General features: G+C 41.5%; 1 protein-coding gene across 3 annotated transcripts in view; it reads right to left on the bottom strand.

The window, feature by feature from the left end:
• CPED1 (cadherin like and PC-esterase domain containing 1) overlaps positions 1-27,011 on the bottom strand; it is a 325,775-nt gene that overhangs the window by 241,325 nt on the left and 57,439 nt on the right. For all 3 annotated transcript variants that reach the window (XM_075558608.1, XM_075558609.1, XM_075558610.1), the window contains one exon: positions 2,695-2,801. In XM_075558608.1, the coding sequence (XP_075414723.1) occupies positions 2,695-2,801 (107 nt within the window). The remainder of the gene's footprint in view (positions 1-2,694; positions 2,802-27,011) is intronic.

The following is a 27,011-nucleotide window of genomic DNA, read 5'->3' as shown; positions in this document are numbered from 1 at the left end:
GAGTTCTTTCAGTCTCAGATATGCTGAGCATGTTTTCCCCTTTTGGTTTTCTAATTCTAGGTCCTTCATAATTCATTATAATATTTAGCTTTGTCTTCGGGAAAGAAGGACAAAATCAGAGTGGATGTCAGAAGAGACTTGGAAGCTTGCTATTAGTCATAGAGTAACTAAAGTATATGGAAGGGAGAATAAAGTCAAGGAAATGAATAGAAAATTTCAAAGGGTGGCTTGACATATTAGGTTATATAAATGGTAGCTGTGTTATTTGGCACTTCTACCTTCAAAATTTACTCATGCAACCTTCTACATTGCTATCCTAAAAATCCAAGTGACCTGGATCTTGTGGCTACCTTTCTTGAAATAATTAGTCTTCCTGTTTTTGTCTTTGCCTGTGAGACAGCCAATTGTCAACATAGTTTCCAGAGCAATGCTGTTAAATGCAAATGGAACCTGACCCCCCCTTTACTCAAGGCCATCCAATAACTCCCTATTTCACCAAGTACAAAATCCATAATCCTTAAAGGACCTTCTATCACCAAGACCTGTAATTTTGGTATTTCTCTCCCCTCTCGTCCCACTTCACACACTCCACTCCAGTCACAGGGATTCCATTCATGTGTTTCTCAGACAGAGTCAGCCATATTCTTTCTTCAAGGCCACTTTAACTTTTTTCTGTGTCCACTGTAGTCCATTCTGTGAATGGCATCACATGAGCACCCTTGCCTTTAACTAGCAACTGACTTTAAATAATGAGAAGCCATCCAATGAGTCTGGCAGGTAAGGCGGGGGATGTAACTTCTTTTGCCTCCTATGGAGGGTTCTGCTTTGACAATGACTGCATTCCCCAATGTTTATAACTCATTTCTAGTGACTCTTCTTTCTTGGTTCTAGCTTACAGCTTCTTCTGATGATACCATTTCTACACACACTTCTTCAGAGCAGAGCGATGGTAAAACTCAGCTTTTGGTCTATCTTTATTAGTTTATCTTTAGCTAAATTATCTTGAGGAAGAGAGGGATTTCCTGCTGTTAACACTAATACACGCAACTAATATTGTAGGCTTCATCTGATAGTTGGTAGGAAGATCTTAAGCACATGGTTAGTTCAACATTTTTTATGTCTCCCTCTGATATCTCTGGGGAGGAAATGTATTTCAGAACAAAATACTTTCTTCAAACAAAACAACAAGGAGAATTTAGCAATAGTCCACGCATGAGATGTTGACTGCCAAAATAAATGTGGAATAAATGTGGGGAGAATAGGTAGTAACTTAGAGAAGTGTCTGGACTGTAGCTCCTTTAGTATTGAAAATGGACCGAATGCAGATGGCAAGGAACAGAATGGCCTCAGAGATTAAACCCCAGAGTTCTAAATTGGGAAGTGATAAAGTGCTTGATCATCCATATGACTTCCAAATCCAAGAGCAGCAGTGAATTTGACAGAGAAAACAATGACTTGTCTTTAGACATTTTGATCCTGAAACATCAATGGGACAACTAGGTGGTACTGTGTAGCAGCCAGTTGTAAATGTACACTTAAAACCAGAGAGAGTGATTTGAACTTGAGATGTAGATCTGGAATAACAATCTGCAAATGACAGTTGAGACTCTGGGAGTAAGTCTTGGGGAACACAGATACTTAAGGAATGGGTGGAGGGAGATGTCTCTGAAAAAGGCTGAGAACTAGTGGCCCATGATGGACAAGAGAACCCCAATACTATCCCCATCTGAAGAAAGTAGAGAGTTGGGAGAAGGAAGGCATTATAAAGGCCGTCAATTGCAAAAATATCACAAGGTCTGAGTAGGCCACAACAGGGCCAAATAAATGGTGGCTGGTTTGGACCCTTTCCTCCAGCTTTGCAATAGATGTCAATCATAGAGCCAACATATACTGCCCAGCTTAGTGCCTAACATACAGTAGACATTGGATAACTGGATAATTTGTTACTCTTCATAATTCTCTTCATCTAAGCATATCCTTGGGCTGGTGTGAAAATGGATTCCCTTTTCGCTTGTGGAGCTGGAGGGAGTGCTTCTCGTGCCATATCCTTGGGACATCAAACGTTTCATGAAAAAAAAATCTCAAAAGAAAACATAATCAAAATGTCTCCATAGTTTTCTGAAGCTCTCTTGCATAAACTACTCTTAAGAAAGAATATAATACTTATGGTTGACAATTTTTACATTTTGAGCTATTACTTAATTTGAAGTTTGAGGTCATGATTACTTGCTGGGATGCTAACGGCAGGGTCATCAGTTTGAAACCACCAGCTATCCCACGGAAGAAAGAGGAGGCTTTCCCCTCCCATAATGAGTTAAAGTCTTGGAAACACCCAGGAGCAGCTCTACCTTGTCCCACAGCAGCGGTTCTCAACCTGTGGGTCATGACCCCTTTGGACCCCTTTAACAGGGGTCACCTGATTCATAACAGTAGCAAAATGACAGTTATGAAGTAGCAACAAAAATAATTTTATGGTGGGGTGGTGTCACCACCACATGAGAACTGTATGAAAGGGTCGTGGCACCAGGAAAGTGGAGAACCGCTGTCCTTCAGACGTGCTATGAGTCAGAATTGACTGGGAGACAAGGAGTTTGGTCTCTGGTGTCCACTTGGTTTGAATCAGTAAGCCCTCAGGGACTCCTCCAGCCGCAATAGGTTCAGCAAATCTGCATCCCTTAAGAAGAGAGTACTTACCTTTTGATGTAAACCTAACTGGCACAAGTCTTCCTTGGATAGGCAGGGCTTTCCAATAATCTTCTTAGAAGATAGGCAAATGAGCAGATCCCAAGAGCCCTGATCGCCTGTCAGTCAAAGAAGTGTGAAAAATAAGTGAGCCTGATCAGATCTTCAAAGGCAACATCTAACTACTCAAATAGCCTACATAATTATTTAAATCCTGTAGTAACAGTAAAAGGTTTATCTTAATATGTTCACAGGAAAACGTCAACTTTTAAAGCAACTACAATTTCACATTTCTTATCCTACATGCCTACTATTTTTATTCTTGGCATTGTATTCTAGAATATTCAATTAGCTGAAGAAATGTCAGAAACATGTCTTCAAAAGATTAAAATGAAAATGCTTAAATTCACCAGTGTTATAAATGTATAATGCTTTTCATTTGAGGATTGGGAGTAAAGAAATTACCAAGTATTTTAAGATAGGAGAAAATTGTGTAATCCAATAATGATAAGAAGTCAAAACACAGAATATTTTGTGCGATAGACTTGAGCATTGCCACTTATTTTTATAACCAAATATCAAATATGTGTTTAACAACATTTATTACAATCAAAATTGCTAGACAGAAATAAAATCTACAAAAATTTAAAGGTAACATTCATCTACAAAGAATTTATGATCCAAAAGATTATTATAGCAGAGTTAAGTTCAAATTGGACCAAAACAAATATTTTAATTATCTCACCAAGGATAAAACTCTTTGCCTATAAATCATAAATTAACATTTAAGTACATATATGTGCTTCTTTTTCCTTTAAAAATTCTTAACAGTTTTACAGACATAATTAATATATCATATAATTCAATGTTTAACCATATTTTTAATCATTTTATTTGGGGGCTCTTTCACCTCTTATCACAATCCACCCATCCATCCATTGTGTCAAGCACATTTGTGCATATGTTGCCATCATCATTCTCAAAACATTTTCTTTCTATTTTCTTTCTACTTGAGCCCTTGGTATCAGCTTACTTTCCACACACCCCCACCTTCCCTCCCTCATAAATCCTTGATAATCCATAAATTATTATATTTTTCATGTATTATACTTATTGCTGTCTCCCTTCACTCACTCTTCTGCTGTCCATCCCCCTGAGAGGGGGTCATTTGGTGATCATTGTGATCGGTTCTCTCCTTCTCCTCCCACCTTCCCCTGACTCTCCTCGTATCGCTACTCTCATTATTGGTCCTGAGGGGTTTGTCTGGATTCCCTGTTTCCAGCTCTTATCTGTACTTGTGTATACATATACTGCTCTATACATAGTTTTAAAGTAGAATTGGGCTCATGATAATGGTGGGGAGGTAGCACTGAAGAACCAGAGGAAAGTTGTATATTTCATCAGTGCTATACTGCACCATGACTGGCTTGTCTCTTTCTTATGGCCCTTCTGTAAGGGGATGGCTAGTTGTCTACAGATGGGCTTTGGATCTCCATTCTGCTCTCCCTCTCATTCACATTGATATGAATTTTTGTTCTGGGTCTTTGATGCCTGATACCTGATCCCATTGACACCTCATGATTGCACAGGCTGGTGTACTTCTTCCATGTGGGCTTTGTTGTTTCTCAGCTAGATGGCCACTTGTTTATCTTCAAGCCTTTAAGATGCCAGATGCTATATCTTTTGATAGCCAGGCACCATCAGCTTTCTTCACCACAATTACTTATGCACCCATTTTGTCTTCAGTCGGGAAGGTGAGAGGCACTGAATGCTGGGTTATTAGAAAAAAGTGTTCTTGCATCGAGGGAGTACTTGAGTAGAAGCTCAATGTCCATCTACTGCCTTATATTTAACATATAAATATACATAGATTTATTTCCCTATTGTTATAAGAAATGAAGTCCACGAAGAATACCAAAAAATAGACGTTGTGGCCAGGGTGTGACATCCATTAGATTCAACTGGAAAACATCATAAAGGTCAACAAACAGACTGGGAACTATTTGTAGACTTTTATTTTTTTATTGATTTTTTGTTCTTGTTGTTGCCTTGTGTTGTTCTGTTTTTCTTTGTCTTGTTTTTGTGCTTATTATTGTCTCTGTATGTCTATCTAGTTAAGATAGGTGGGATAAACAATCTGGAGAAGAAAACAACAGGACCGACAGTTCTGGGGGAACCAAGGAGAGGGGGAAGCGAGGGAGAGGAAAGGGGTGCCAACAAACCCAGGGTCAAGGGAACAACAAGTGATCTAAAATCAATGGCAAAGAGGGAGTAGGATGCTTGGTGGAGCTTGATCAAGTGCAATGTAGCTGAAAAATTACTGAAAGCTGAATGAAGATTGAACATGATAGTGGAGCATGTGAAAAGTGAAATGAAATAGAGGAAATAACTAGGAGACAAAGGACATTTATAGAGGTCTAAATACAAGTATGTACCTATGTAAATATATTTATATATAGTTTAAACATATTAAAAATATATACGGACATCATCACAATCAACTTTAGAATATTTTCTTTTTTTCTTGTACTCATTATGATTAGCTCCCCATTTCCCCATAGCCCTAAGTAACTATTAATCCAGTTACTGTTTCTATAGATTTGCCTATCCTAGTTTTCATATAAAGAAAAACATATTCCACCTACCCCTCCTCAAAAAAACGAAACAAAATAATAACAAATATAATAGGGGAAAACTTCAGTTGACAAGAAAGCAGAAAATAATAAAAAGTAGAATGAATGTTAAATGGGCCAAAGGGAGAATATATGATAAGGTACTCAATTTTACCCTGACTCTACCTGCATCAGTCTCATTTCGAGTGAATCCTGCAGACCAGGCTGCTCACATCCTCGGTGTACAGTCAGAGGGGATTCACCAAGGCTTAATCCATTTGGGGATCCATATGTGTATGGGCTTCCTTTATCAAGAATTCTCATTTATTAGTTGTGACTTTGACTCTAATTCCCAATGCACATTTTGGTCGGTCTCCTCTTCTGCATACCTGGAAATCTTAAGAAGCCTCCTCCCTAATTTGGATAGGGCTGACTTGGCCACATTTGACTTCTTAGCTCTCCTTGCCCTCCTGCCCACCTTCTAAGCGCATCAGAAACATATCAAGAAAGATAATCTCCAAGAACAAACGTCCGCTGCCATGCCCACAAAACAGCTTATCCTAGGCCTTTTAACACTGTGGCTGCAGATCTGAGACAGGCTCCTTTTGGAAGAGAGCCCAAAGAGAGAGTGGCTGAGGGAGAGAAGAGACCAAACCCAAGAAGGAGCAGATCTGGGCCACTTGAACACTCAGCTGGAGAAGGGAGACATATGCAAAAAGAAGGCTGTGGACCACGCTTGGGATTGCTAAACCCCTGAGAGGGAAAAGCTCTAAGAGGTCACAATTCTGTCCTTGTCATCCTTTCATGGCTGGTAAAAATGTCTCCAGAGAGTTAAAGTGCCCTAAGCAATCCTGATGGAAAAGCATGGCAAATCAGGGGACCAAAGGTCCAGTACTGACACGTCCTCTAGAATCAACTGGCTAAATAGTCATTCACTGAAGCATATCTCAACCAACAGGTTCAGCAGGACCACAGTTGTGAGGATGGTGCAGGACCAGTGTGTGAGTCTGGGTAGACTAGAGAAACAAAGCCACAGAAATTCATATGGATGTAAGAGAGAGTTTTATAGAAAGGGTAAGAAATTAAGGAAGCATCCCAACCCAGTGCTGTCCAAACTTATACGTCCAACATTAGCCCATTTGTCCAAAACCGATCCACAAAGTCCTCCTCCGTCTCACGCAATGACACTGACTGCAGAAGGAAAGCTGAGTCAGTGAACGTGTAAGCATCTCAGCGCTGGCAGGGGTCTCCACATGGCTGCTCCAGCACCCAGGCTGCATTGGGGTAGGTCCATGTGGCTTCTCCTCAGGGATGTCTCATGGGAAGTGAGCCTTGCCAGCTGAGGCAGAGAACTAGCTAAGGCAACTGCACCCTGGCCCGACTATCAGAAAGCAAGAAAGGTGAGGCTCACCTAGCCGTGTGTGTCTCTGCACTTCGATTAACCCCCCACATGTGTTTATCGGTCAGGTTAGCACAATAAACCTTAGCTATCACACTGGGCATTGTTTCCTTCTGCTAAACATGTTGTCTCCATGAGGGAACGGACGTGATGTCACGGGCAACAAAAACAACATCTCATCTACGTCAATTCACTTAAGGAACGACTTCAATTCATTAAAAGCAAAACCAGGGAACATCAGTTTGCTGAATGGCCTTTTGGAAAATGGACATGTGGGTATTTTTATACCAGATGCAGGGCAGGTTACTGCTACTAGAGACAAAGTAGAGGCCAGGCAGGCACCTGGAAAACTGGAGCACCTGCAGGAAGCCATTTCCTGCTTTGATGAACATGTGCCCCATGTGACCAGAGCCCCCGAGTTGTTAAGTTTCCACGAGTTGTGCTGATGCTTTAATATTGGCAAATACTTAATATGTAAGCACAAGAAACATGGTGCGGGCCCCTTTGAGGACTTGACTCTCCCTGTGGTCCTCTAGTTTGCCACCTCTGTGCTCACCCTGGGCATTTGCCCACTAAGCCTTCATGCTTCCAGAAATTTGTCATTTTGCTGAGAATACAAATTTGTGTCCCAAATATTCCATGGCTGATTTCTGAATGTCATTTACTTAACTAGTGACTAAGCGTTGCTTTTTTGCTCAGTTTCCAAATGTCATTGTTGCTCTCTGGGGCTTCTGTGTTTCGGCCAAATTTGGATGCATAGCACCTGTCTTGGAACAAGTATTGACTTTTTGTTATGATTTTAGAAAATGGTCCTGGTGATAGGAGGAGGTGTCGACTTATAACACTGATGATAGATGTTTGCCTACATGTTTCTCTACCAGAGAAAGACCTGGGAGGGGCGGGGGAGGAGGATTCAGAGAGGAGGCCTGAGCTTTTGGAGTGGAAGCAGCATTTTTCAGAGCACAGTAGCTCAGGTTAGGAGCAAGTGCATGAAGAGGTCACGTAACATTCTTAGTTACACTTTACTTCATTTTAAGGGGAAATTAATGTTCCGTAGAGAATTTTTGAAATCAGGTCTTTTTCCGATGCCACGAGTGAGGCTCAAATGTGTTGAACATCAGAAAAGTGCGTGATGTTTTAGCGGCTACCCTAGGTTTATTATTATTAGCTTAAATGTAAGAATCCTTCGAATAGATAGCTAAGGGCAGTGACCGTCTGTTTGTAACTTTTGCTATTTGCTTTCATATTTCTAGTGCAATGTTCTGCTCCTAGGAGGCTAGTAAATTGAATGGCTTGCATTATTTAAATGTGCCTTCCAGTTGTAAACATGCATAGCTTATAAGTATATATTTCCTATCAACTCGCGAAATTGTGTGTGTGTGTGTGTGTGCGTGCGTGCGCGCTCCTTGGGAAAGGATGGGGTGGTTTTTAGGCTTTTAGAGGAATATAAAATACACGCTGTTTTTAAGATCTCCCCAGTAGAGTCCCTCTCTCTTTGCATATATTTACCTTCTTATAAGATTTGGTTGGGAAGCTTATGGCAGGTGATTACTTCTTGGGTTTTATTGTTTCCCGGAATGAAAGTGGTCTAGAATACAGGAATGCTTTGCATTTCCCTTTTAAATCCAAATCCAAAAGTTCTGGTTGAATACTGAGTGGAAACATTCAAAACAAAGTATTGGAATTGTTAAGTAGCATTTAATCTGGACTCTAAGTTTTCTTCAAAGTGGAGGTGGTATGGAGAAGGACACACTTAAGATCTATTATGTGGATGAGGGAGCTCTCTCCCATCTTCAACCAACGGCACCATGTCTCCTGATACATCTGACCTGGGGTGCTATCATCCAGTATCTTGGTATATACCACACAAGCAGAAATGTTCTACAAGAGTCTGAGTGTAAACTTGAGTATGATTCAACGTCTTTGTTTTGTGGAGAGTTTGCTCCTCCAGTAGCTGGACAATTAAAAATGGCAAAGTCAGTAGCCCATACAGCATCGGGCTTATCAGTAGAAAGGACACGGTTAAGTGGTAAAATAGAATCTCACTCCCACTCATTCCTCTCTTGCTTATTAATCACTGTTTCCCACATGTGAAGCTTCCCTTTGAAAGCTTTGTACCCTCAAAGTGACATAATTCTCCAGGAAATCTTTAAAAGAGAAGGGGTTTGCAGAACCTAGTCCTTAATTTTTTAGATGTTCTTGTACCTTTACTATCTATGATACTGAAAATTCGGAAATAATCAATTTCTACCAAGCTCATAATACATAGAAGACTTGGTAGCATAAGGCTTAATCACTGGGCTGCTAACCATAAGGTTGGCTGTTCGAAACCACCAGCAATTCAAGGGAGAATGATGAGGCTTCTTACTCCTATAAAGATTTATAATTCCAGAAACCTATTGGGGAAGCGCTACTCTGTCAACTACAAGTAGGAATCTACTCAATGACGGTGACACCTACAGGAGATGACTGGTGATTCCATGTGTAAAATTACTGGAATGGATATTTAACTCAGGATTGATCATCCAAAATGATACTGCATGTGGGAATTTTCTTTCAAAACACCAGACGTGCATCCAAAATAGGGATAGTCTAAATAATAATACTGATTTTCTTATATATGACCTATCTCTAACATAATGACCACATAGGTATACAACAGAATAAAACATTGCTCAGTCCTACACCAGCTTCACAATAATTCCTATGTACATAGGAACTATTAGTATTAACTTTATCTCCATCTATGGGTTTCTTTAAATCCCTAAAAGTATATATTTTCTTGGTTAAAATTATTCACCTGTCACCAAGAAATGACAAAGAGCAGGACTCATTTCTAAATTGGTCCAATCTTGTTCTTATACAGAGAGATCTAAGAGCATCATTCTTGGGAAAACACTGTGGGTGTTTAGTTCTCCATCTGAAAATTACCAAACAAAACCCCAAACCTTCCAGCCATCTCCTATAAACTATGATGGAAAACTATGGAAAGCCAGCCAGTACTAGGCCTCAGAGGTGTTTGCTCTGGAAGTGAGAGGACCCTCCAGATGATTTCAGAAGGTGGTGCCTGGGGCAAGATTTATTTATTCAGATAAAGAATGGCCTTGTTTATTGTCTTTACTCCTCTCTAAGTGATCTCAGAAACTAGCTAACACCTCAGTGTTAAGATCAGAGCTGTTTTAAAAGGTTTCTGTGTGGGGGTTTGTTTAGTTTTTAATCAAGCAACTGCCTTCAGGAGGGAGGCTGCTCTAATGTATTTCCTGACTTGCACAGGCAGGCTGCCATCGAAAGTAAACAATCGTTTCCTGACTCTCAAAGACCTCCCTCATTGATAGGGTCCATGGGATCAGTAATTTCATCCAGAGGACAATATACAATTCTCAGAGAGCGTCTTTGAATGGATGTTATTTATCCTGAAGGAAAGACAGCTTCAACAAATTTCTCCTACACGTTATAAAATTTAAAAAATTAAATATATTTCTAATTTGTTTCATCCAGGGAGCTCATTATCTGACACACCATATATTTCTTGTCATCTGTTTCTCTCCTTTGAGGAAAACGGCTTGGTTTAAAATCTGGAAAGGGGTTCAACAGGGTTGTATTCCTTCACCATACTTATTCGGACTGTATGCTGAGAGAATCATCAGAGAAGCTGGAGTATATGAAGAAGAATGAGGTATCAGGATTGGAGGAAGGCTTATTAACAACCAGCGATATGCAGAGGACACAACCTTGCTTATGGAGAGTGAGGACTTGAGGCACTTGATGAAAATCTAAGATTACAGCCTTCACTTTGGGTAACAACTCAAGGTCAATAAAATCCTCACAATTGGACCAATAGTTAACATGATGATAAGTGGGGAAAAGATTGACATCGTCAAGGATTTCGCCTTGCCTGGATCCACTATCAATGCTCATCATGGAAGCAGCAGTCTAGAGATCCAAAGATGAGTTGCATTGGGTAAATCTGTGGCACAAGACCCCTTGACAGTATTGAAAAGCAAGGATATAATTTTTATGATCAAGGTGCTCCAACCCAGGACAGGGTATTTTCAATTGCCTCATTCACATGTGAAATTTGGTCACCGAATAAAGCAGAAGGAAGAAAAACGGATGCTTTTGAAAGCATGCTGTCAGAAAATATTGAAGTACTGTGGACTGACAAAAGAATAAACAAACCTGTCTTGGAAGATGTATACTAGATTACAGTAATCAATAGGTATACAGTAGGATAGTTTGCTAAAACATGTTTTATTTTAGGATGAAGTATATTTAATTCTTAAAATAGTACACATACTACCTTCAAGTTGATTCCAACTCATCGCATAGCAACCCTATAGGACAGGTTAGAATTGCCCCTGTGGGTTTCTGAGACTGTACCTCTTTATGGGAATAGAGAGTCTCATCTTTCTCCCGTGAAGAAGCTGGTGGTTCTGAACTCCCAACCTTGTGGTTAGCAGTATGTTCAGACAGTTCATACAGCCAAGTTCCATATGTAATACTCTTCTCTTCACAATGAAATGAGAAGAGCCTTACTGAATAACAGATTCTCACATTCTCTGTATGTATGCATTACCAGCCTTAGTTGAGGGCATGCCATTCATGAATACATGATTAATGGATTGATGATCAATTTGGTTCTATGCCTGATTCCAGGAGTCCCTGGATGGATAGTGAAGTATTAGACTACTAACTGAAAGGCTGGCTGTTTTAACTCAGACAGTGGTTCTTTAGAAGACAAGCCTACAAATCTGTTTGCAACAAGGTCACAGTCTTGAAAACTGTGGAGTAGTTACCCTGGGCCCACATGGGGTTGTCATTAGTGTGAATTCACTGCACAGCAACTAAACACCGCAACAATGATCGCTTCCACCAACACATTTATTTGGATGTAAACCAGCTGCCCCTAAAACAGCTATACTTCACTGGCTGTGTCATGGTGCACCTTCCTGTGAGGTCACTCCAGAACAGTCACACAGCACCCATGACTTTGTTCATGGCTGCTTTTCAAGGACAAGAAGTTGTCCCCTCTCTATTTCTAGCAGTGATTACCATAGATGCAGTCCAGTCAATTCAGTAAGCGTGTATTGAAAGGAATGTTATCATTTTCAGAATACAATTTATGATAAATAATGCAGACAGACTCTTGAGGTCCTCAATGCAATATACAACCCATCCCCCTCTTTTAAGAGTTAATGATGAGAATGTCCACATTTCACCACTCGGAAATTCCAACATGTTACTGTTCAGCGGTACGGACCTGCAGTGAGTGGCGACCTGAAGAAAAAGTGGCCAGTGGACTGATGATCCCAAGGCAAACTTTATCTCCAAAGTCCAGCTTGATATGGTAATGAGGCAAAGGTGCATAGCTTGCACAGTGTAACAACAACATCATGATGAAATTGCTCAAAGCACAAACAATTCCTTGGGACTAATCTTGTTTTAACAAATGAAGCTGGGCTCTCAGTGGACACAGAGCATCTCGGAATGTGGGGAAGCATGTGACCATCGTCCCAGGGTTAGGGGTTACACCGTGTCCCCTAGCACCCCAGACAGTCAAAAGTAAAACTCAGTGACTCTCTAGAATCCCCCCTTTTTTATTTTCTAGCTAATGCTGAAAAGCTAAAAGAACAGCTATCTGCTGAAGCTGTGCTTTTTTCTAAAAAGCTGCAGGGCACAGGAGCAGGCCATTTTTGCAGTTAAGCTGACCTTTACACAAGCTTGGGATCATCCTGTTTTCTTCTGTTCTTATTGCAAACCTAGAACGATTTCACGCAGAACAAGTCCAATTTCAATATCACATTCCTCAGCGCATCTTTATCACATTCCTCACCACAGCCTCATCATATTTTTATCACATTCCTTATCTTCCTTTACTGGTTTGGGGGAGCATATTGAGTTTTCTGACTCAGTTTCACTCCCCCCTACACAGACTTTAACTCCATTCTTACTTCTGCATGGGTCTGCCTAACAATTCCAGTTTTGTTTGCCTAAAAGCAACAGTCTTCTCGTAGGGCCATGCATAAGCTGCCTTGTTAGCCAGTAACCAGGGCGAAGGCGCCTAGGCCTGAGGATCCTGTCATTCCTAGACCTCCTAAAAGGGGTACTGACATAGGAACGGTTCTGGGAGACAGGGTGCTTCCAGCGATTATGCCCAGTTGTTCTCTTCCTTTTATCCCAATAAATGGGTACACCTGGGGGATCACAGGAACTAATAGGCACAGCTCACAGCACTTGTTTTGGTTGAAAATAGGGACATCTAGACAAGAGTGAGTCCAGAAATACAAGCAAACCGGGTGGTAGCGGGGCTGTAAATGGGTTACAACGGATGCGTAACAATGCTAAAGGCAGGAGAGCCGCCCACCCAGTGCCAGTCTCTAGAGTTAATTTAGCTAGACTCTCGTTTAGGGTCAGATTCATCCTTTCGACTTTCCCTGAGCTCTAATTCCCAATTTGTGCCTAAAATTTTCTTTAATGTTTGTATAGTTATAGCAACAAATCAAGGTCTTTTGTTCTACCCAACCTAAGAAAGTGTTGACAAAAACTAACATATACCTGAAATTCGATTGTCTTAGTTTAATCTCTGTAAAATCTACTTCCTAGTGCTTTCCTACCTCGCATCCTTGTTCTCTGGTCCCAACAGGGTGTGGAGCGTAGGCAGGTCGAATATTTACTTGCAGGTGACTCTGGCAAGCAGTCACCACTTCTTCTGCTGTCGGTGAGCTGTTGGGGCCCAATCATCTAATTGGGCTAGTCCTGCCAGTTTGCTAGAGCCTAGATGAGTATAGGCGTGCAGCTGCTTCACGAGCCTTTAACTTTCACTTTCTGGCAAGCTGTGTCATCAGTCAGGCAGCCAGTACCTGGTCCATTCTTAAAGCTGCAGCTCAAGCTACTTCCTCGCCTTTCCATTGCCTAGGGCCACTGAGTCTGTTCCTTTTTGAAGGCCAGGACAATGCATAGCAGACACTTTGCTGGGCATCCAGATAGCTTCTAACAGCTGCAAATTTTCTTTATTGTTGATTTCAGTCCCTTATGGGGTCAGCAAACGTCTTTTCTTATCTTTAGAGGGGACAGATTGCTGATGGATTGCCACTGGGCTTGCTCCGGGTTTTGGATGAACCACAACTGGAGGCGTGTGGGCTGCAAGCCCAAGGGGTTATCTTCTGCCCACTCCTGGGACTTCAGTCAACAGTCATCGCTCATAGACTTGAGAGGGAGGCTCGGTGGCTGTCAAGAGATAACTGTCATTTAAGGGAAGAGTCACAGAGACCTGCCAGGGGGCTTCTTCTTTATGCCCACCCAATGCTATTTGAATACAGTCTGCTTGAAAGCTGATCACCCCCTTAAGTTTAGTCCAAGAGACAGTTTCGAATTTGCCTGCTGCTCCTTGAATGGTAGTCTTCTTTTTGCTGATGGGGCCTGTTGCGTCCTTGAGGACCGAGTGGGTTGCCCCTGTGTCTACAAGGAATGTGACAGTCCTGCCCCCCACTCTCAGGGTTACCATGGGCTCCAGGGGGACAGCGGTGCTCTGACCTCCTGGCTCCAGTTCTAAGACTGGAATGGGTGGAGTCTCCGCCCAGCAGGGCTGATTTCCGTGCTGTGGTCGTTTCAGGCAGTTGGGCTTCCATGTCCCTCTTCTTTGCAATAGGCACATTGGTTCTTGCCTAGTGGTGTGCGTGTAGTCTGTCTGTTCTGCCTGCCTGGCCCTGGAAGGAGTTTGCTCTCCACAAGGTCATAGTGAGGATTCTGGGCATTGCTTCGGCTGGCTTCCCTTCTGGTGGGTCTCTATTGTTCTAGGACGTTTATGCTATTTCTAATAATTCACTAATATATTCCCCTGAAAACCCTTCTAGTTTTTGTAACATTTTCCTGATGTCTGACGTGGTCTAGAACCCCAAAGCTACATGAATGGCCTTGCGATTATCTGGTGCCTCTGGGTCTATTGGGGTACAGCCGGTAGGCATTAAATAACCTCTCTAAGCTGCTGGGCTCTCATCCTTTTCCTGATTTATACTAGTTACTTTGGACAAATTAATGGGTCAATGTGCTGCCTCCCAGAGACCACTCATCAGAGTTGGCGGTAGGTGAGGAGGCATTCCCTGCCTTCAGGGCAGTCTGGGTCCCAGTCAGGGCAGCACAAGGGGAAAGCAGATTCCAACTCCTGCGGGTCAATCTCAGCTCATAGGTCTGCTCCCAAGACCTGTTTCTGGCTCTCCCTGTGAATGTGATTGCACTCGTCGCCTGTAAGAGAGCCTGAAGTAGTTGTTGACAGTCGACCCACATTGGTCAAGGAGGTTTGGGCTCTACAATATCAAGGCACAGGGTGATGTAGATGAGTTGGTCTGGATGACAGGCTTTTCCATGTATTTGATCTAAAATGAAAGCTTGAAACAGGTAACATAGAGAGAGATTAAAAGTTCGTCCAGAGGACCATCCCAGGTCAAAAGGTGCTGGGAGGCCTGAATGGGCTCGGGTATTGGCGCTAAACAGAGGACAGTGACGCTGGCGCAATAAACATTGAAGATATGATAATAAATGGAAAATAGGCTTATCCAGGGGCCCTTTCAATACAGCATAAACAACAATCAGAGAATCAGATGAAATATTTCAAACAAAGGATTATTATTTAAAACTACAATCAGGGATAGGTGGTAAAGGTGCAGAGGGAATAATCTCACTCAAAATCGTATGCCCTTCATTTTTCAAGTTTACATCATCTATTTCATATTCATGTAGAGAAGCACAAACCTTTTCCAAAATTTTCTTAGTAGACACCCCTTCAGGGTAAGGCGTGAGAGCTGCATGCAGCAGTGCCCATATGGGCCGGAAACCCACAGGCACAGCTTCTCCCTGAGGCCAAGCCTTTTCCACATTCTCCTTAGCTCTAACCCATCATCAAGGTTGCCTTCATCTGGAAACCAGGGATTAAACTCTCAGATTACTTCCAAACAATCAATAATCCTTTTTCTAGAAACAGTACCCCCCTGGTTTTAACATATGGTAGATAAGTCCAGGAAAAGGCCCAAACATTCATTGGGAATTCCCCATGGAGTCACTGTTCCGCAACCCCCCACTTTAGGGAAGTTTCCATTCCCTAGTCAAATTCCAGGCAGCTGATAATCCTGAAAGGCCCCTGTTTTAGGCGCCACAAAACCATTTTCTCCTGAACGTCAATAGGCCCACAAGGAGTCGAGTTTGCTGCCCTGCAAGATACCGTGAAGACCAGTCAGATCGTTTCAGGGAAGACTTTTGAGCTCCTGAAATGTCTTGACTCATCAATTTATGCTGAAATGTTTATGAAACGAAAGATTCCTACTCCAAAGAAACTTGTCATGAAGAAGAACATGAAGGAAAAGGAGATTAGTCATGTGGAATAAGCTCCTAAGAAAATGTGTGCTTTGAAAGCCGTACCCAAGATTTTTCAAGGGTTTTTCAGAGGCCACTTTTTAACCTTTCCATGATATTTCAGTAGCCTTTGGAAATGTAACTGTTAGTGTATGTATGTGCGTGTTCGTGTGTTTAAACATGCACTACTTCCCAACCCATTGTATGTCTGGGAGAAAACTCTCGTTGCTGCATTCTAACAACTCTCTAAATGTCTGGACTTTTCACCAACTTAAAAGGTTTTAAGAGAAAATTAGTACTCCAGGGATTTAAAAATCAGAATAGGCCTAGCTCTCCAGTGTTTTCAAATACCACTCTCCAATCAAAGGAACCAGAACAAGAACTGACTCTAGGCCTGTGGCAGGAAATACAAGATGAGCGTGCAATATCTTGTAATGCCCAGAGGTAGAGGTCCTCAAACAAAAACCAAGAAAGAAAATCAATGATGTCAACCATGTCAAATAGACACTGGAGGCAACTGAAAGAATGACCAATGGTCAAAGCTGGAAGACTTTTCAACAACAAAGGAAGCTGAGTATTATTGGATTGTAAACTAAAGTATCCAATGAATTATCCATGAGTCCCGACCGATGCAAATAACTTTAGCACATATACATAAGTAAAGGCATGATGGGAAATAGGCAAATATCTCAGACAGAAGTAGCCACTAACGTGTTTGCCCATCATGACTGCCTTTCAGAGTATAGTACAAAAAAAAAAAAAAACTCGCTGCCCACAGGGGCAGTTCTACTCAGTCCCAAAGGATGTCTGAGTAGTAATCTACTCAATGACTCAACTTAAAACTCACTGCTGTAGAGTCGATGCCGACTCATAGAGACCCTATAGGACAGGGTAGAATGGGCCCTGTGAGTTTCTGAGGCTGAAACTCTTTATGGGAGTAGAAAGCCCTGTGTTCTTCCGTAGGATGCAAAGGGGGAATCAAAGCATAACATGAAAGTGGCTTGGCCCAGCAAACAGTACCTCAGCCAAGCAATCATGGCCCAACACCTGTGCAGTGAACAGCCACCCCACCCCACCAGAGCTCTTATGGTTGGGAGAAATGGACAGTTTCAGTCCCTAACTTAAGACGTAGGGATGCCTACTGGCATAGTGAGCTACATGTTGGGCTGCTAACCACAAGGTCAGCAGTTCAAAATCAGCTCCACAGGAGAAAGTTGAGGCTTTCTACTTCCATAAAGATTTACCGTCTAGGAAACCAATGGGGCCAGTCCTTCTCTGGCCTGTAGGGTTGCTGAGTTGGAATGGACTCAATGGCGGTGGTTTGGTTTGGTTTGGAATCGAGACCTTACCAAGCAGAATGTTTGCTACAGCAATATGTGCCAGTGCTTTGTAAGATGTACATGGTAAGTTCCAGAAGCAATGACGCACCTACCAGCCAGATAGTGCTTTAACACCTTTACCAATTATCGTGACTGACATGTAGCTCTTATTTAATAACTCTGTGTTGGGTAAAACTTGTGTTTAGAGTCCATTTTAAAATATCCTAATGCTTTGCAATAATTCCCTTCTTGTGATCTTTATTACAAGGTTGGAATTTTAAATTTGGTCCTTTTGTTACTTCAGAACTTGGCATAGCTTTTTGACAGACACTTCTTAAACCCAGTGCCACTAAACAGCAAAGGAGGTTTTAGTATGTAATTAGCATTTTGACACTTCATTTAATCAAATATTATTCCTTCTTCCTGTGTTAGTGAAAGTCATTTTGTGTGACTTCTTTGAAATGCAGTGACTACAGCCTGCTCCTATCCGGTTAAGCATGATATAATATTGCATTGCGGACTGTGCACCCTCTGAGAGGGAAGAGAGAGCGCTGGGTTTCCAATTTATTCTCAGAATCATTCCACACTAATTCAGCACAGATGAGACTTAAGGCTTGAGAAAATATAATTCACTAGCAGGAGAATGAGAATTGCCTTTTACTTAGCACTGTAAAGTGTTTTAGAACTTCCTATTCAGAAAACAATTTTTTTAATAATCTTTGGACACTTTCTTAACCTAATCTTAACATTCTTAAGAGATATTTATGGAGCAAGACTTATCTCCCTTTTTTAATGAATGCCAAAAGAATCTAATGAGCTTGTTCAAGGTCATTCAAATAGCAGATGTGAGGAATAGCTCTATAGTAATACCTATGTAGATGATTAATTTCCGTCAAGGGCTAGTTAGGTACTTGTTAGATGGGAAGCAAGTAGATGTAAGAAAATACATTTCACATGTAAATAATAAACTTTCAAGAAACAAAATGTGGCATCTTTTGTGTCTTGTGTCCATGGTTCAAGGCTTCTATAGAGGGTGATGGAAATATAATTTAGAGTAGATTTTCCAAAGTGGGTTCTACTTCCCCCAGAGGGTGCTGGAATTGTCAAGGGAGGCTTCCCAAAGCAGACACCTACACTCACTTAGATTATGGGATATTGTACAAAAGTTTAATTTCCAGGGGATTTGGGTAATATTTTTTTCTGAAAGGGGGTGGCAGGTCAGCTAAGTTTGGAAACCTATGATTTAACAAATACAGGATATATGCCTAATTTTCATCCATCAACATGGCTGGTTCTAAAGATCATATCATTATGCAAAAATGGAAGGTAACCACATTAGATCACAAAATGAAGGATGATGGCTTCATTGCATAATTGCCAAATTTATATCGTCACATAACCGCAAAATTGCATTACCACGTGACTGAAAGATCTCACCATTACGTACCTGCTGAACTCTTGAGACTCATGACCCAGCCATGTTGACACCTGGCCTTGACCATCAGAGCCAGCTTTCCTCTCACCTTGCCCTTCAAAGTTTGTTACTGCCAGACACACACTGTCAGTATACAAGTAGTTGGGCAGATTTTTTTACTATAGTTATAGATGTGAAAAGATGAATATTAAATTATAGATGTGAAATGATGAATATTTATGAATGTAAAATGTGAAATGATGAGTATTAGAATATTGATAAGTGAGGAGGAGGTGTAAGCATCTCAAGCCTTCTTCGCTTTCAGCAGGCAAGGCTGTGTCATGAGCATGTCACCAGTTGTTAAAAAGTTTTGTTCGGTCCTGATGCCCCCGCTCTTCTTCATATCATCTCGTTTCTCAGATCACTTGCTCGGCATACAGACTAAGCATGGTAAAAGGATACATCTCTGATGCACACCTTTCTTAATTTTAAACCATGAATACTTCCCTTGTTTTGTTTGAACCACTACCTCTTGTTGCATGTACGGGCTCTGCATGTATCCATTGGATCATACCTTACAGATCATACCAGAGGATCATCATATACAGATGCCTTTGTATAGTTCACAAGAAAACATATTTCTGGTTTCCTCTGCTTTCAGCCAAGGTCCATCTGACCTCAGCCATGACTTTGCTTGAGCTATTTCCTCTTCTGAATCCAGTTTGAATTTCTAACAACTCCTGGCTGCAATTTTCTTCAGCATCATTTTCCTTACAGGGGATATTAATGAGATTGTTCAAGAAATTTCCACATTCCTTTGGAATAAGCACAAATATGGACCTCTTCCAGTTGGTTGATCAGTTAGCTGTCTTCCAACTTTTTGGCATCAGCTTGTTGAAATACATCAGTGGGTATTCCACCCATTCCTAGATCCTTGTTTGACACGAATGCCTTCAGGGTGGCTTGGACTCCTTCCTTCAGCCGTCAGTTCTGGATCTTCTGCTACCTCCTGACATGTTTGACTGGCATCCAGTTCCTTTTGGTACTGTGACCCTGCATATTTCTTCCATTGTCTTTGGAGATTTCATGAGTCATGCAGTCTTAATCATAAAACCAAAAGAGCAGATGCTGTTGTGTTGATGCTGACTGCTGGATCCCATGTTACGGAGTAAAACGTCACACCGTAGGGTTTTCTTGGCTACGACCTTTCAGAAGCCGATTGCCAGAGCGCTCTTTGGGGGCACCTCAGAGTAGAGCAGACCGCCAGCCTTTCTGACACTCGTCAAAGCCTGAGACAACAGTGAAAATGCTCCGTCATCACGTAGAAATAAGTTTTGTCCCACTGGCATTAGAAGTTCGCTTGCTAAAATGGATTACATCTTGATCACTGAAAAGGACTAGAGGAAGGTGCATTTCCATAAGTTGGCGGCCGCAATCCCCAATCAGGCTAGTTATGCCCAGGCTCCTGGGGGCCTAAGGTGGATGCTTTGAATAAGGAGGGATCTGTGTAAAGGGTAAACAGTGCTAGCACCTAAGAGGAGGCTCATCCACTTTACAATTTTCTTTCAATTGGCCATAGTCCCAGAAGCCAAGGGTGTACTGCAAGTGTCTCTTGAGCCCAAGAATTCTGTCATGTATGAAATGTAGACTATTTAGACCAATGAAAAGTATGCCAAGTATTATTTGAGTGCATTGTACTATGAAAATGTACTGATGTTATGTGTCTAAGAGCATATTTTAATAACATTTCATGGAGTCATAATTTCACTAACATTACTTTTCTGCCTTCCCAGGAAAGCACAGAATAGTTATCCTTCTGCATGTAAAAAACACATGCATTTTGCTGCTGTCCTCTCTACTGAATGCTCACATTTTATATGTCCTTTACTTTGTCTTACTTAAAATCATCTTCTCCATTTTGTTAACACGGATGCTGTTTAGCGATGTTTGTAATTGTTGTTAGGTGCAGTGGGGTCGGTTCCAATTGGGGGTGATAATCAAAACCACAGTTTTGATGCTCCATTCTAGAAAATTAGTTTCTAATCATAAGCATTCTGACTCAGAAAATGTGCGTATTCAAAAATGTTATAGATTACCTAAATTACTTTCCCAAAACATGCTCTAATATTTCACATAGCAAGCAGCTGCATGGGGACATCTGTTCCCAGAAGCCACACCTCCATGCTCACTGATTTGGGGTTCTGCTGGCCCCCTTGAGCATTAAGTGGCACGCAAGGCTTTAAATTGTGAATGGTCACATTGGTTCTTCTTTGTTTTTGTCACTTGGATTTGCTTTTCATGCCCTTTGTATTTAAAAGTTAAGTTTGAAATCCAGCATTTTGCATAATAATTTAACTCATGTCCCAAGTAAAGTTTTCCTTTAATTGACAACATAAAAATGATATGTCCCTCTCACACTCATTAAATGAAAAAATGTAATTTCATCTAATGCTGAAGATACTGGGGGACCAGCACTCATGGGGGGCGGGGAACAAAACTAGGGACACTTTTTTATCATTGTCATTCAGTCAGGAGGCCCCCTGAGGGTTTTAATATTTCCACCCAGTGACTCAATAATTTTCCGTAGCCACTTAAGTCTTCAAAATGTAATATAAAAGGATTATTTGTAGCAAGTTTTATTTTATGACAACTGGGTTTTTTAAAATTCTAAATATCGATCAAGAAGGGCTTGGTTCAAGGAATTATGGTATGTCCATACAATAGACAGAACAATTTTTTTCCATATGCTTTCAGGAAACGAGTCTGATATGCTCATTAAAAGGCAAGCCTGCCACTTAGGAGATGCACTGCTTTGCACCCCGAGCTCTTCCACCTGCATCCTTTATGCATTTAGAGGAAATGCCTGCCTTCTGAACCCGCTGTGTAAATGAAATGTGTCGATAAGTATGGGCTTAGCAAAGTGCTTGGTGACTCATTAATATCCAGTGAGATTTAGTTTTAAAGTATTGAAATGAAAACATCATTTAAAATTAGAAACTGCTGATATGGCAAATGTCCGGTTGTGACGCGGCAGAAGGCATTCAATGGTGGGGGAAGCAGGTTGGAAGGTGCTGCTTAGAAAGAACATACATATTGTTAACTGTGATCTCTGGGTGGTAGGGGTTAAGGGGAATTTTCACTTTTATTTTTGTCTTTGACAATAGTTGAAGGACAATGATATCATATACACGAGACATCTTTATAAGAAAGAAGGCCATTTTCTACACATGCCGCTGGAAGACGCACTCGGGTCAGAAAATGTCATTCTCTGAGGTAAAGAGCCCCCAGTGGTGTCCTGGTTACACATTGGGCTATGACCTGCAAGGTCGGCTGTTTGAAACCAGCAGCTACTCCTCAGGAGAAAGGCAGGGCTTTCTACTTCCTTAAAGAGTTATGGTCTTAGAAACTCACAGAGGCCATTCTACCCTGTCCGGTAGGGTCACTGTGAGTGAGTTTTGGAGAAAAGCAGGCCTTGAAAATGTATAAAATACTAACCTGAACCCTGATCATTTCAAAATTCAAAATGCCTTCAATGCAACACAGAATGTCTTAGAAAAATGCAGTGTGACAATCGGATTCCTTTCCAGAAAGCAGGAGACAAAATCTGTCTCCTCATGCTCCAGTCATGCTGCATAGTTATGAACTACAGGTTTCAGGCACCATGCAAACTAAGGCCTTGCTGATAAAACTTAATAGTACTATTTCTCTTGGAGGTGGACAAATACTGAATAGGAATCCGAAAGCAAACAAGCCAATGGAAGTACAAACACTCATTATTTCTGATGCATTGGCTATCTGGATGAGCCTTCGGATCCCTGTGGCATGTGCCTGGCATTCTTGCGCACCCAGCATTCCTGTCACGATGCAAGGGACTCTTTTCTAGCAGGACAATTATTTAGTCTTCTCCTGTAACTGTGAATTTGAATTCTCATGCTATGCTTCCATAGATCCACAGGCCTGGTTCTCATTTTTGAAGCAACCTTCGCTTATGAAAATAGCAGTGTGTTGACACTGGTCAGGTTTGTTGAGATGGGAAATCCCTTGCACAGATGTTGAGGAATGCTGTAATCTTTTCAGAAAGAACTCAGACAACATGAACCAAGGGCTTGAAACATGATCCTCACTCTCCATTTCAGCAAGTTTACATTTAGATGTCAATGCTACAGAAACAATTAGAAATATGGGCAAAGATTTATATACCCCCCAAAACAGGCATGCACAGTTAAACCACAGTGTAACACTTGAAATACAAATATCTAATGATGTGGGAGAGGCGAAGTCAATTAAATTGGGAAAAAGTAAGTACCTCTTTATAACCCAATTTTAGGTAATCTTTGAAATAATGTTTACAGAATTTTTACTTGTGTTTCTCATAAAGTAGTAAGCTAAAAAGCAAGCTGGAATATGATATAAAATATATAAAGACGTGTTTTGAAATATGTCCAAAATTAACTCAGGCTTGATGGGTTTGAGTACGTTTTTCTGCATATCTCAGTGGGAATAGACTTAAAAGACACATAACACCAAATCTTCATTTGTAAAATGGAAGGCATCCAAATGAACTAAGTAACTTAGTCATGAATCATGGATGAAACCCAGGCCAGGATTCTTCCCTTAAGTAGATACCATTTACCACCCAAAGCCAAACCAACGTCACAGTCATCCAGGTGATTCCAACTCTCAGTGGCCCTGTATGCTAGCGTAGAACTGCCCCTGTGGGACACCAAAACTTTCACTCCTCATGAGAGTGGAAAGCCTCATGGTTTTCCCTTGGGAAAAAGTGCTTAGCAGCCCAAAGTGTAACTCTCCAGGCCACCAGGGTTCCAAGTCTGCTGCTTGTCCCTTCACTTTACAAATAAAGTCACTCATCTCAACTCTTTTCTCCCCCACCTCCGTGGAGTCAATGCTGACACATAGCAAACCCCACTGTGGGTTGCCAAGACTGTAATTGTTTACTGGAGTAGAAATCCCAGTCTTTCTCCTATGGAGCTGCTGGTGGTTTTGAACTGCCAACCATGTGGATTGCAGTCCAACACTTAACCACTACTCCACAAGGACTCCTGGATGATAACTCTAAAGAACTATAATGATAAAGCAGAACAAAGTATTGGGGGGTTTTCAAGAGTTAAAGACAGAGGTGAGCGCTTAACATTTTTAAAATTAAATGTTTGTAATGAACTTGTATGTCACTAAAGACTCCAAGTCCACTTCAGTTTTACTTTTCCTCCTTTATTAGCCACTAATAAAGCAATTTCAATTTTTATTTATTTTTTGGTGTGAAATCATTCTCCTTTTTGTCCTCCCTCTCCTCCGCCCCTCTCCCTGAGTCCATCCCCATCCCTGGCCTCCTCCTCATCATCAAGGTCTTGTCTATTGGGAGAGAGACCACATTTCTTCTTTGGTTTGCTTTATAACAGTGGTGAGATTAAATATCATCTTTGTAAGATTGGTGAGTTTGCTAAATATAATGTTCTCGAGTTTCGCTCATTGCCTTACAGTGTTCAAAAGAGTTATCATTGGGTTTTTTGGTTTGTTTTGTAGGGATGCATAAAATTCCATGGTATGAATGTTCCAGCACTTGTTTATCCACTCCTCTAGAATTAGGGTTTGGGGTAGTTTCCATGTTTCTGTGCACCATCCAGCAATAGTGATGATGTGCAGGGAGATGCTTGGATAGCTGGGCAGGCTGAACAGGTATGGGAGAAGGAGGAGGAGGAGGAGGAGGAGGAGTATGCACACAAGCCTACAGAGATTTGGCAGAGCTCTTTGCGTATGTATAGTTACCTTTGCTACAAATACATACATGAACTGGTGGTGTGTAGGGGGTGGGGGAGTTATGCAAACTCCACAGACAGAACCAACACCTTGAAGGAATTAGTCAGTGGGCCTGAATAAATCCGGACTATAGTCTTGGGAACACCAAGGTTGATTGGCATAACACACTTTATGACAATTGTTTCTTACTGTGGTGAGTCGAGACTGAGGTCTAAATGCCGTGAGCAGCCATCTAAAGGGCAGTGATTACCCTCTCCCCATCCAGAAGAAACAATCGTGGTGAGTATTGGAAAACATGTTGTGTTGGTCTGGGTAGGCTAGAGAAATAAATCCAGGGAGACTCATATGTCTATGAGAGAGAGATTTATATCAAAGAGTAATTGTACGTTAAGAAAACATCCCAACCCAATACCAATCTATAAAGTCCTCTTCGGACTCATGAAACACATGCAATGATGCCAAATGTAGGAAGATCACAGGCCAGTGGGTTGGAAGTCTTCTGGATACAGTGACATTGTAAGCATCTCAGCACTGGCAGGGGTCTCGACATGACTTCTCCAACTCCAGAGGTCTGTTTGCATCAGGGTAGGTCCATGTGGCTTCTCCGGCTCCCAGGGCGTAGCACTATGTGTCTTTTCAGCTGCTATTTCTCCCAGGAAGTGAGTAGAGAGAATGTATCTCCCACCTCCAAGGAGGAAAAACAGGAGTTCCCAGAATCCTCAGGAGAAGGCCATGCTCACACAGAGGCCTTATTGGCTATGACCCGATTGACATACTAGACTCCACCCTTCACTCTTAATCCTCTCAACTCCCAAATCGACACCAGATTATGTAACTACCACACATGTGAAAACATTTAGTCCAATAGACTAAAGGCCTACACAAATATCAGGCTCTAGGGTCCTGAGACCAAAAGAACTCTGTGGGGCCTGGTTGTCATTACCAACTGCTCTGGAAAGGATCACAAAAGAAAATCCCTGAATAGAGTGGGAGAAACTTGTGGAACAAAACTCAAAATCATTCAAGAGACCAGGCTTCCTGATCAGACAGAGGCTGGTAGATCCCCAAGACTGTGGACCTTTAGTCACTACCCTTCATCTTTGGCACTGAACTCAACCCCATGACATAGACCAGTCAACCATTTAAGATTAATATGCAAGAACAAGATACAGAGGACTGGGACAAAAGGAGAATGGAATCAGAAGACACAGAGAGGAAGGGGGATAAAGGATGGATCATTCCAGGTAATGCAGTGGATGAGTTGGGGGAAAAAAATGTGTAAGAACTGCTGGATGTAACATTGGTGTTCTATTCTGTAAACTTTCACCTAATCCACAATAAAAAAAAATCTATAAAAAAGAATTAAGTCAATATATAAATTCTTTTAAAAAGAAATTAAGTCAATAGGTATGTCTTTCAAATTCAATGCATAATAAGTAGATTTAGCATCTATATGCATTTAGCAGATGGGCTTATCACCAATGTGGAAGGTTGATTCAGGGTCTGGGTAAAGCAAATGGAGAATTGTTTGGCCATTAATTACTGAAATAGAAAATAGGCAGAACTTTTTGCTTCTGGAGAAAGCCTGAAAACCCTAATGAAATATCTAGAACAGTGGATCTCAACACATGGTTGCAGGATTAGCACATTAACATCACCTGGAAACATCAGCACTCCCTACTGAATCAGATCTAGGAACCCTTCAAGCTAAACACTTCAAGTCTATGCAAACTCATAGCGACCCAATAGCACAGAATCAAAGTCCTCCTTAAGGTTTCTGAGATCTGTGTGGGAACAGGCAGTCTCATTTTTCTCCCATGGAATGACCGGTGGGTTTGACCTGCCTGCCCATGCTTATCCCATTATGACATCAGAGACCCTTTTATACTAAGAGTTGGGCCCAGCAATCTGTGAGCTAGCAAGCCCCCAGATAATTACAAAGCATCCTGAACTTCAAGAATCCCAGTCCTTCCTAGTGAATAGGTACCACAGTTGTGCTTTGCCAAAACTATGATCTGTAAGCAAATATTCAGACAAGGGTTTCCCGTCCCATCTGATAACTACAAAGTATAGAGCTAGCCCTTGGAGAAGCAGCACCCTTGGGAGACACCCCTGTTCTCCATGGCCCTTCATCCCTTGCTTAGTAGATTCCAAGATTTCCCCACCCTAAATGGACTGTTTTGTTCCATAAATGATGAGATTCACATATGACTCTCATATGTCTCCTTAAGGAATCTCTGAAACTAGAGGTTATTATTCATTTGTTGGCACAATTCATCTTTTGTGAGATAAATGCAATGTTGCTGACTTGACATCTATGCTGGGGGGAGGGGGTGTCATTGTGCTCTGCGGCGGTTTTTGCTCAAACACAGGTCTGAACCTGTTACATTCTGCTGTTCCATACAGTGACTGCCTGGCATAACGATTACCTTTTCTTCACCTTTAAAGGAGCAAATGGTGTTTGA

Source organism: Tenrec ecaudatus, chromosome 9 (assembly GCF_050624435.1).
Source record: "Tenrec ecaudatus isolate mTenEca1 chromosome 9, mTenEca1.hap1, whole genome shotgun sequence".
NCBI classification, from domain to species: domain Eukaryota; kingdom Metazoa; phylum Chordata; class Mammalia; order Afrosoricida; family Tenrecidae; genus Tenrec; species Tenrec ecaudatus.
This window is presented reverse-complemented; position numbering and strand designations above follow the sequence as displayed.